The sequence below is a fragment of the Saccostrea echinata genome, unplaced genomic scaffold (genome assembly GCF_033153115.1).
Source record: "Saccostrea echinata isolate AGI-Se365-2 ecotype Australia unplaced genomic scaffold, CSIRO_AGI_Sech_v1 ptg000001l, whole genome shotgun sequence".
Lineage (NCBI taxonomy): Eukaryota > Metazoa > Mollusca > Bivalvia > Ostreida > Ostreidae > Saccostrea > Saccostrea echinata.
Window position 1 is genome coordinate 22,636,925 of NW_026889750.1, and position 12,470 is coordinate 22,649,394.

General features: G+C 31.4%; 1 protein-coding gene across 2 annotated transcripts; it reads right to left on the reverse strand.

Annotated features, from left to right (window-relative positions):
• Positions 1-984: 984 nt before the first annotated feature.
• On the reverse strand, positions 985-12,035 carry LOC133201333 (uncharacterized). Of its 2 annotated transcripts, none has more exons than XM_061337177.1 (4): positions 11,974-12,035; positions 2,086-2,230; positions 1,532-1,676; positions 985-1,308 (listed from the first exon to the last, which is right to left on the reverse strand). In XM_061337177.1, exons 1-4 carry the CDS (start codon positions 11,986-11,988, stop codon positions 1,266-1,268), a joined length of 348 nt encoding a protein of 115 aa, XP_061193161.1. In that variant the 5' UTR covers positions 11,989-12,035; the 3' UTR covers positions 985-1,265. The 2 variants fall into 2 exon arrangements, with proteins under 2 accessions (XP_061193161.1, XP_061193221.1); XM_061337237.1 differs by lacking the exon at positions 11,974-12,035 and adding an exon at positions 9,626-9,708.
• Positions 12,036-12,470: the final 435 nt, after the last annotated feature.

Below are 12,470 nucleotides of genomic sequence, written 5' to 3' on the forward strand. Positions count from 1 at the left end.
ATATTTCCACCTTTTTTTATTTACCCTGGACAATTGTCTGTAAGACATCCCAGAAAGTTAATTAAGAACGTTTCTGATATACTTAGTATATTTTTGGGGGTGGAGGAGGGGACGTTCCAAAAGCTAAGAAGCAAGATCAAATCGATGAGATTTAGTTACAAATGCAGATCAATCACTAAGATTTATAAAAGAAAGCTAACTTAAGCATGCTTTGTCATAATTATGACGGGAGGATTAAATAAGGCACTTTGAATTGTATTGTTTGCAGAGGTATGCTCTGTCCGAACACTTTCTGAGTCTTTGATTTAGATTGTAATCTATTCAGTCTCGGGGACCTCTGTGTGATATCGCATGAACTGTTTGATAACAAAATTAAATACTTAAAGCTCTTAAAACTCTACGTATAAATCCACAATTTAGCAATCCAATTTTGCGCATCATTAGAAAACGGATGGACAGCTTAGGTTTAATTAATATTCGCAAAATTTCCTCCAGAAACTATGACAATTTTTCATCTTTGAACAAAAGTAAGCATGTTCATTTTGAAGAATTAGGATCCTTGAAAAACAACTTGGTCATTGATACACGCTCAAGCTACTCGAAGACACTTTATGAAACAATGCAAACATAATTTTGACTGTTTGGTGTCTTGGTGTTCCCAAATCATATATTGTGTTTTCTGTCCAACAGATTTTAACATTTATTAATGGTTGTGATTGCATCAAAACCGCTATACGATTGCAACGAATTCTGCAAAATAAGTTGGCAATATTTTGCGACATTAAATAAGAGAACTACTCAGTTCTTCCATGGTCTCAATATTTATCACTTCAATAAAAATTTAAATAGATAATGGCTTTAAACCAAACAAATGACTTTTTTCCCTACGGGTTTTATTTCTTCAACAAAATAGACGTACAAATACACATCTTTATCGAAGAGTAAAAATGTGCAAAAAAAGAGTGCCGTGGAATAAACTAGCAATTTTACTTTGAATAAATTTTATTCTTTTTTACTAGGCATGCATTTATTTACAATGAGTGCAATAATTCCGGAAATTGAATTCTAGTTCATTATTGATCAGTTCACAATCATCTCGAAGTTGATGTCACGAGCTCTTTGTGCATTTTTGGGGGAGGTACATTAAAAGTTAACAGTAATTTGGTTTCAATTTTCAAATGAGAATGATTCATGACAATTTATATGGCCTTTATTGAGAAATCAAATTGTCATTTAAAAACAGAGGCCCTCAGGTCAGAAGCACCTCAAGCATTCCCTGAAGACGATCGGAAACTAGAGTCCGTCCTCCTGAAAATTAAAAAGAAAGTACATGTATAAATGTTTTAAGAGTGTCATCTCTATTGAGCAAAGAAAAAAAAATTAAAAATTACATAACGAAGCATGAATGTTTTCTTATAATATTCATTTTAGTTTAAAACATTTCTCACTGAGAAAATCTAAACTTTCTTTTTGTGGACTTAGACTATCAACTTACGATGTACATGTATATGAAACAAAGCTTATAGTATACCTGTAACATTTATATAGGCCGGGTACGTTGCTTTCCACACACACTTTCTTTAATACATTTATAAGATTATCTACATTGTTTGTCTGTTCATCTGTCTGTTCTTGTAAAACAGGAAAAACATCTATGTCTTTTTCTGTGCCGGACACTGTTCATAGAAAAAGTGGGGAAAATTTAAACAATTAAACTAGTGTACAATTCTTGCTGATACACAGTACATGTATTTTGTACATAAGTGGAGTGGAGCCGGTGACTAGAACAGTGAAGGAATTGGAGCAACATAGGGCCATAATTCAGTTTTTGCAAAAAAATAAAAATAAATAAAACAATGATATATATTGTAATAGGTGCTTAAATTCGTATTGAAGCACCTTTTGGATATTTTGGACAGTATTTCGTAGATCTGGTCCTTATAGTTTTGTCCTAACTTTTTTTTCAATTTAAATTTCCTCCCAAAAAAAATGATAAGTATCAAATTTAAAAAAAAAATCATTCATTCAATAGCTGTGCCCTACTGTTCTTTTATTTAACACATCACAATTAAGTGTGAAACTTGCCTGGTTGCCATGAGGAGGGAAATCTCTGATCAAGACGTTTTCCAAACCTGCCTTGTGGTCGCCATTGTGGAGCACCATCTCCCATAGAGAACGTAACGAGGAAGAGAAAGGAGAAAACAGTCACTAGTTCCGCAAGTTTCATCACCTTTATAAATAAATGAACATGATAGCTCAGAATCGTGCATGATATTATTCATTAATTGTCAAATTGTAGTCAATTTTTTTAGAAGGGCATATAAATTGCTGTACATATTATTTAGTAACAAAAGTACTGTATGATTATTAGCGCTTAAGTTGTGTTCGAATAAGTGGAAGTACGACTTTGATTTCGGGAATTAAAATCTGTAAATTGACATTTTAATGGAAATCACCTCCGTGTGATATCGTGGACAACTTCCTGTAACGTAATGTAATGGCCGTCATCGGATGTTCATTCAGCACCGGTGTCATTCATATACGTACTTCAAATTGTTCATATGCTAATGACCTCCATATTGATGGTGGTAATAGCTTTTATGTCTTTATGCATCACGATTTCATTATAATGTTATTGTCATCTCATTTCAAGACATTAACATTAGAATTCTGAATTTAATCTATATGTAATCATTCGGAAAAAGATACATTATCTAAAACTATTTATAATTCCTTTTCCTGGGAACCAGTGTGGGTGGTAGAAAGATTACAAAACATAAATGATTAAAATAAGAGTATGATCCATGTATATGGTATAATAATAATTTTGGAGGTTGTATGCCACTGGATACAGGGAGATTATTCTTAAAAGCTACCCTTTTTAGGGTCTGCGATAAAATTTGTGATGTCTAGCGTTTCTCCTTTCCTTCCATATCATAACCGTCTTCCTTGGAAAACAATATGCATAGTTGAACTATTTTAGTCTTCGGCCTGTGCACTTCCTTCCTTTTGTAATTGACAGAAAAAGCATGATATGAAAATTTTCATTAGTTGAAATGCTGTTCAAGGAAAGGGATATAATTTTCTGCTGATTTAATTTTCGTACGACTTATCAATTTTTCAAGTTTTTTTCAATCTTAAAAAAATCGACAAAACGAACACAAGAAAATAGCAATAATTAAAACGAACACTTTAATGTTTTAAAGCAACTATTAAAAAGGGGTTTAACTATTTTTGTGGTACACAGACTTGTTCTCATTTTGCATGCAAACACTAAAATATTAATAAAATTTGAGTTTATCTTTTTTCTTTTCTTTGGACTGTCTCTTATGGTGGATCTAATCTCTGTTTACTACTCAAGAATGATACGACCTGATAGATGTATGTCAGTTTACTGTTTAAGATTGCTGCAAGACGGTAAAGCTTTTTATAAAAGCTAATATACTTTTAATGTTTAAATAATTTCCGTAGATTTGTACTAATTAGGGTGTTTATCAATAATATCATCCTTACAAGTATTTCACCCTCCAGCATAATTCCCCCCTCCCCCGCCCACTTGCCACCACTAAATCTATTAATATATACCATTTAGAAAAAATGAGTATGAACACTAAGTTCTGGCATGAATAGAATTTAAAACATGTTTTATGTGAAGCATAGCGTGTTCGCTTAGTAAGTTTTACGTAGTCGCCAGATGGGTGTCACCTGAAATCATTCGAGTTCTTTCGATAATTAATATTTATTAAGTATTTGATTTCTGACATGCAAGATATCTAGGTTTAATATGATATTTAGGTGTCGAAAACATTCAGAATTTTCTTGAGAAACTACTAATTTCTATCATGCATCAGCTAAATTTTCAAAACAGTAAAAACAAATGGTACTATGGTATATCTCACTGAAATACGCCGTACTTACAGTATACTCCATGTTTTGTAGTTGTATATGGAATTTTTAATAAATATTTATTTTATAACGAGTGGGACAAGATTTTTTTATGCTTTAACTCGTATTTCACTCTCATGAAACTATAAAAAAAAATCATATCCCATTCGTGAAATAAATTCCTTATTATGTTTCATACAAAACATTGAATTTTCTGTTTATTATTCTCCCTATTCCCAGTTGGATTTCGCTTCGTAACGCAGTGGAGTAGACTGTGTCACCATAGGTGAGCGGTTGTAAGACTGAAATTTTCGCGGCGAAATATAGTACTCTTTTTGGAATCGTAGATGTTGTCAAAGCGCAAAATTACGACGGATAAAAATGTCTTTACAAATAACTTTTCTTTCTCATATGGTTAAAAATACAAAAAATTCAGGGTTTGGGGTATAAAATGTTTTTGTTTGTCTGACATTAGCCATGGGAATACATGATCTGTTCTTCGCCAGCGCATTACATCTGTATAATGCATGAGAAGACATTTGTTGGATATCGATCGCACGCAACAAGAAAATTGTAAAGGGTTTGGAAATTTACAGCTTTGTAAAATATGAATTTTAAAAAATCAACTTCGTGTGTTCGAAAAATCATAAGTGAAAGTTTGTGAAGAGTGAACAAAATTTGCATATAATATTTTATTATTACAGCAGTTTGGAGAGGGGTTCAAAATAAACACTCTATCCTATTATTAAATGAATCCCTAAAAATCGTGTAGGGAAAATTGCGGTTAACTCTTAAACAACATTGTATAATCTAATGTTCTTACCCTTAAACGCTTTCTCTCCTTAATTGAAGTAATGAAATAAATTGTAGTTATGACGTCATATGTAAAGCTTCATATATTAAGTCTGGTCCAGGTAGGACATTTTGATTGATTGATTGACTAATTGTATGTTTTACGTCCCATCCGAGAATTTTTCACTCATAAAGAAATGTCACTATATACCGGTGATGGGCTTTAAATTTACTCGACATTCAGGACCTTTGAGCAGTGAGGGTTCTTTATCGTGCCAACGCCTACCGCGACACCCTTAAAGTCTCATCCGAAAGACTCGTGATTTTCCCTGCTTGTACCGGGCGCCTTGCGAAGGAACTGTCACTATCTGTGTTTACGTTTTAGGTTTGACGCAGCGCCGAGAATGAGAATCATCTCCCGATCACGAAGCGAGCACCCTACCACTAGACAACAGCGACCGGGTAGGACATTTTGCCTGTTAAGGATACATAACACAAACAAAAATTTGATGCATGGATTGATATATATTTTTTGACTGATTTTGAGTAGAAATTTCATAAATAATAGATCCCTAAAATATAAAGAAATCGTAAGTTTCCTTCGGTGCTTAGATATGCGACTTTGTTTCGTGTTCTATGTAATTCTATACAAAATTTTGCACACATTTTTTACATGGTGACAAAAACTTATAAAATTCTCCCATTTTACCTGGCAAATATTATTCAGGTTACCTATTTGAAAATAAATCTATGAGAAATATTGCTGATTTCTGAAAAAAAGTTTGTTTGTGTTATTTATCCTTAAGTGAGAATATAAAAATGTATTAAATCATTTTTTTTTAATGTTTATCTGTATGATAACGTAGCTGGAATCACGTGATTATTTTTGTATGACTCAAGTACTCTCAGGTCAGTAAGTACCTCATAACCACATAATCATTAAAAAATGATGTGCTTATTCCTTTGAATTATTATTCTTTTAGTTTTGAAGGCTTGAAAAGGAACTTAGAGAATCTTTTGATATACTCGTCATGTAGAAAAATACTTGGTATACACATGTACATGTATTTAACTTCACATCTCATGGAAGAAAGAAAGAAAGTCAGTTTGGCAACATCTTACACCCAAACCATATATGGAAGCAATATAATTCTAAGCATGAGGACAAGACTGATTACAGAAATTCATTAGATATGAATACGATTAAAAACAGATCTCAAAAGCGTGGTCGACAAGCAAGATGAATTATACAAAAAGTCATGTACCATTAACTGAGTTGACCTCATTTCTCGTTTCAGAACTTAAAGACCAAGAGAATCAATGTGATGTATAGGTTTGTTTGTCCGTTTTTTCCTATTAAATTTTACAATTTTATTTATAGAATAGTTCCATTGCTTGTCTGAATGACATTAGCAAATATATATGCTTGTGGACATATTGTACATCTTTATTTTTTGACAAGCATCTGTCGATTCAAAACTCGTATCTACCCGACACTACAAATGCTCTTTAACTAATTTTTGCATGCTAAAACAGTATAATATTGGCACTTATACTTTACATCAATTAAATTTCATTCATTTACAATGCTTGTTTATTGTTGGTGTAAATATGGTATTAACCAACTAGGAGCACAAATGCCGACACATTATCGGAAATATTTCAGGTCGGTTATTATCCTCATGCACCACTAAAGCGGTTATATATGTATTTATCCTAAGTTACTTAAACTCTACTTCTAGGTCTCGGTTAAACTTGATATTATCGTCTTTTCCCAAATAAGGACACAAAGATAAAGTTAAAATGAGATGCGATACATTTATGAATGTTTTTACTGTAATGTTAAAGTTGTCAAAACATTAGCAAATGTAAATGTTTGAAGATACCTATATTACATGAATTCATATCATGACATCAAAGAAAAAAATAGAAACTTTGCTATTGCATTTGTCACCCCAAAGACTCCAAATGATGCAATATTTTAGTTGTAATAAACTAAGCAATAACTTTTAAAATTTTTTGCTAAATTTCAGAAATTCATCCAAAATTGCTTCCATGGAAATTGGAGGCATTTTTGAAATTTTAAACCCCAGAAACTTGAGAGACACTTACACATCAATATTATGCAGTTTAAAATATTTTTGGAGGAAAAATTCAAAATGAAAAGAAGACTCTTCCTTTTTGTTCCCGTGGTAATAGTAAAAACGTTTATCCATGCTATTCCATTTTTTGGGGATAGAAATCAGTTTGACTTGATGCTAGGAATAATCCTTTAATGTTTCGAAAAAAATGACTGTTGCTGAAAAAAATATTTTAGATTTTCATATTTCCTCTGTTTCCATAGCAATGATGCCATTTTGAAAATTTTAAATAATATAAGCACAACTAGACAAGGTGATTATTATTATTGTGAAGTTCCATTAAGATTGTTTTAGCCATCCCCTAGAACTCTTGTGGACAATATTATAGGTGGAAAATTTGTCAATTGAATTATTGCAAAATGTTATAAATTTCTTTTGCAAACATATGATGGAATTTTAAGCCACAACATAAGAAGTAGAGGTTCAGTAACAAAGAACAAGGTACGGTTTCAATACAAATCTGACCCTTTATTTCTAAAATATGAAAGTGATGTAAGAAATTCAAACTTGTGCTTTCTGTATCGTTGAAATTCCATTCACTAAGATAATATGATTTGTTTTTCTCAGTTGACATCCCAACTGCTAATTGTAACGTCATGAACTTGTGCATTTTCCATATTTTCTTTAAAAAAAGTTGTAGAAGACATCAATTTTCAGTGGAATTTTCTTTAAGATAATATAGTCCAAATGCATTCCCCACAAAGATTATGAGAAATGTGATTTTTCAAAGAATTTTACACAACATATCCGAAAATTGAAGTGGTCGACGGCTGTGACACTATTTTTTTAAGGAATATAAACCCTCAAATGAGTCATTTTGAGACTTTTTCTGTTTAAAACTTGGAAATACACCAAATTGATGATGTCATATTTCCTTAACTGTCATCCTTAATGTCTAATTCTTTCATGCCTTGTCAAACTTACATACTCAATTCATAATTAGCAAATTTCAGAACTTTTTGAATACATTTTTAGGGCACAATAAAACCAAAGCCATACCCACTTCTTTTCTTTACTCCCTGCATTTGTTGAAATACTACATACTTAATTTTTAAAACTGTTATTGCGAAGAAACTTATTTCAGGACGTATGATAAATATAATACACACTGCATTGTACATGTTTAAAGTCACATGTACTTGGCTTTTCAATTTTAACGAGACACAGACTATTTGCAGAAGCAATGTTTAGATGTTTGTATCCGTCAATTCGCTAAAATGTTAGAAAAAACTGGAGGATCCAGGAATTTCACAACGGGGGGCGCAGTAGTATCATTTTATCAATTTATGTACTAAACTGGACTAAACCGAAGGTAAATGCTTGTTATACAAACAACATTTCCAAAAAAAAAAAATCAAAAGGGGGGGGGGGGCACGCCCGAAGCGCCGACCCTTGATCCGCCTTTGAAAAATAAATGTATATCTAGAATGATATCATTGCTAATCTTTCTAATCAGGAAAAATAGGTTTTTATGACAAACTATGGCTTGACACCCTCTACTTTAAATCAAATATATTCTATTGAATACTGCTTCGTCCTTTGTGGTTCATAGTTCAAAACTGGAAGGAAATGTATGTTTAGCTACATTTTGTATTCCAATGACAAGTATAAAATGCAAGACATAAAATATTTTTTGCAAAGCTGAGATATTTATCATAATAATTAAAAAAAACCAATTAATCAACAATATGAATTATATAATGTGGAAAAATTTTTAGTCCATTTTCTTTGGACAATGAAGAAAAATTTACAACTTTAAAGTAAATAAAATGCAGAACTCGTTGAGTTGTACATCGTATATTATACATGTACATGTATGAAGAAAAAGAGACTTGTCACTTTATATAATTCATTTTTTCAATTTAAAACGCAATACAATGTATGTTATAACGAATTATATCCAAATTTTCAAAAGAAAAAGATGGAAATTCACATTTAAACAACAACTCAATAAGTAGAAACCCAGTTTAGTGGTCCAATCAAACCAGATCTTGGTTAAAAAATTATGCTGTAAAGTTGCAATATATAACACAAATTGTCTAACTGCTTTTAAATACTAATTGATATCACTGCACTCCTATCCAAAAAGAAAAGAAAAAAGCATTAGTGTTATTCTTGGAACTAAAAAGAGGTATTAATACCAATAACATACTTGTATTTAGCATGTAACAGACATTTGCTCTTCTAGCTATCCATTAAAACATATCACCAGAGAAGATCATTAGTGTTCATTTTAAACTCCCTGCTTTCTATTATCAGACAGATCAGTTCAACAATCCTTGTTGGCAACAATTAATGCATTTGTATAGAAAAATGTGTCTCTTTAAGAATGAATAATATTGGCAAATCATTGAGTATTCTAGATGTCAATAAACTGTGATAACATTTATTTTATTCCAAACACAAGGAACAGATGGTTATTTTGAATTCCAAAAATTATTTGACACAATGTGAATGTGCACTTTATCAAGACTGAAACAACATTAGAAATTTTAGTCTATATGCGTGTAATTTACAATTCAACTAACTAGTTGTGATGTAATGAATTTGACAGTTACATTAGATTTTTATATAAATAAACTATTCGAACTAATGGACAATTACATCATCAGCCAATTTTGCGGGACTTTTTCAAAGTTTGAAAATTCTCCCTTAATGCGAATTTCCACAGGAATGAGACAAAATACAAATGAATGGAGGGCAAAACATAGGGATAAAAAGAAGTCTTAAGTATTTGATTTTTTAAATTTTTTTTTTACCTGTTTCCTTGAAGAGCAAAAGTATAAAATGTTACAAGAAATACCTACCCCAACGAAAAGTTCTTTTCTAGAATCCGATCGATAGTTAATCCTAAGATGTGCGCTTCAACGGATAATGTTGGTAAAACTCTCTAATGGACATCAAATATTGGAAATTATATACCTATCAATTTGCGTTACTTATACATATTCATAAGGTAAAACACCTTAATTCCAAGAATACGTGTTCACGTGATATAATTACATTTGTACACACTTTAAAGAAGGCATAGCCACGAGTTGACCTTAGAAATTTCAAATCTTACGTTTCCAGTGTCAATATGCTTACAGTGCTTTGTCTTGGAATTTTGAGCGTAAAACCAAAATTTCAATGTCATTTGTCGAGCGAGATACAGGCTTTGTAATTTTAAAGGCTCGTTCTTTGATTTGTTTACATGGGTTATATACTGGTAAAACTTTCATTTCAATATTTTTTTCAAGTTAATAAGAATTAGTCTTGTTTTCACTGTTCATTTTGTTTAAAAATATATAATTTACTTTTCAGCAATTTGTCTGTCAACAAAAGCATGATACAAGCCATATTTACAAAACAAAAAAATTGGGGACTATGTAACACACATAATTTGAAAACCAGCATTAAAATTTTGGGTGAGTACTAGGAATACTTGTTAATGTAATGAGTAAAATAAAATAAAACGGACAAATAAGAATTAAAGAATGCCTCTTATAGGCCCCAATACTATATCTTTCTCAGACGATGAGACAAAAAAAAAATGCATAAATGCAGTGTATGTGTAAAAACTATTGATTTTAAAAATACAGGTGATTGTCGGATACCCATATCTCATCTTTGCTCACTGAATGATGAGTACAGAAAATTGCATATGAAAAAAGTACTTTTTATTTAGGTCAGGTATGTACACTGTATAAACTTCTACAACTATTATCCACTGAAAAATGCCCACGAATAAAGTATTATAGTAGTATATAGGGATATTCCTACAGAAAGCAGAAAAAAAACTTGGAGATTCACTTATTGTTAACTAAAGAATTTTTTGTTGTTGAAAATATTGAATAGAAACACTATTATGGTAAACCAAATATAAATAGAATACTTTATTTTGGCAAGATATTTACTTTTTCGCAATTTCCAATTTCTTATTTTATTTTTTTCAAAAATCAACTGCCCTGTTAACAGTTCAATCAAATCCTTTTCTATAACTCATTGCAACATATGCCACTTTTGCTCGCAAAAAATGGCAAGGAACATATAAAATATAATCTACAAGTCCTCATAATCATAAAGCAGTATTCCCTTAAAGTTCAAAACTGTAGGAAGGCACTCATTTTCTCTATACCCCCCCCCCCCCTTTCCGGCTTTGCTTGCCTTACATGTACATGATTCTACAAAGCAACTCTTAGGTAGAAGAATAGATATGCATATCTTCGAATTCTATAATGGATGAGTATCCTACATATATATGAAAACACGAGTTCCATTATGTTAAATCTTAATGCTTAGACTAAAACAGTGACTAAACCAAACGACGCTTGAAAAGAAAATAAAAGAGAAAGAAAAGACAAGACAATCAATCAGAAAATAAATTCGATATTGGAAGTAAAGAGCAAATTTGAACAGAATATTGTCTCGGGACTTCTTATTTTAACTGCTTAAAGAATTGGTTTCATCAAAGATAATTATTGATACGATATAAATTCAATGATATTTAGCATTGTCTGTAACGAACCTGTTGTGTGTATATTATGTCACTGTCTTTTTTCGTAAATATTGCTCACAGGAGAGTAACTCCGAAGACTAATTGAAAATGTAATGTAAACAGACGACAAATATGTAAACTGCCGTCAAAAATGTAAACTGGTGTAAAAAAGAACTTTTTGGATTAAAAAAAATAGTTCAAAAAGATACAGCTTGAACAATTAACACTAATTTTTTTTTAGTTCTTTGTTCATAACCTTCTATTTCACACAACAATGCAGTCTTAGAATAAAATTATTTTATGTAAAAATCAAACATTGCAGGGTTTAGATATCTTCACACAGTTTATTTTGGCAATAGTCACAGAAGTTAATTTTTATGAAAAATAAAATTTGATTAAAAATAAATTGCAAATATTTCCCCTCATTTGCTGAGATATCTTAGATGAAAAAATAAAGATCTTTAGTTAAAAACCTAAATAGTAATACTAGGATATTGAATTGCATTTGTAATTAACCAAATTATCCTCTCATAATCCTTACCCCTAGATTATACTAAAATTCAACCTCTGCCAGAAGTGTTAAATAACACATACAATCAAAGAAAATTTTTGGAATTATAAATGATTGAATGATTAAAGGGTGAAAAAAAAATGTCCCATCATGCCTGCGAAACGTACCTCTGAAAACCCCATTGTGTTGTGATCGTGTTATTCCCTCTGGGTTTTAAACTTTAAGTGATTACTTTGGTAGCTTTCGATTTAAGTTATACCGAGTTAATTTATACCATTTCGTTTAACGGTTATTTTAAGCCAGGCAAGAGATACAATTCATCGTGGTCATAAGCGGTTGAAATAGATTTATAACTTCCGGTCTGGAGCTTTTATGTTTATTTCTCCCGTTCATCGTCACGCATTGCTGTGCATTCCTCTTTTGACGTCTAATTTATGGAATCGGGTGGGATGTCCTACGATAGTTGTCTTCAAAGTCATTGAGCTCTTTTCTTTCCGAAATCGTTTTCTGCAAATTGTCCAGGCCAACGTGTCAATGAGAGGCTTGCATACTAGATATATGTCCCCAATTTTGACAAACAGACGTGGAAAAAGATTATGATCTTCAATGAATGGGGAGTGTGTACAGGAATCAACAACTTTTCCTCTTTCAATGCTTTATCACA

Bases quoted from the DNA above. Each gene is read 5' to 3' on its own strand.
- LOC133201333 (XM_061337177.1), bottom strand. The intron at 1,677-2,085 runs GCAAGTTTCACA...TTCTATGAACAG, and splicing joins TCCCTCCTCATGGCAACCAG to TGTCCGGCACAGAAAAAGAC. The intron at 1,309-1,531 runs GTATACTATAAG...TTTAATTTTCAG, and splicing joins GGCCTATATAAATGTTACAG to GAGGACGGACTCTAGTTTCC.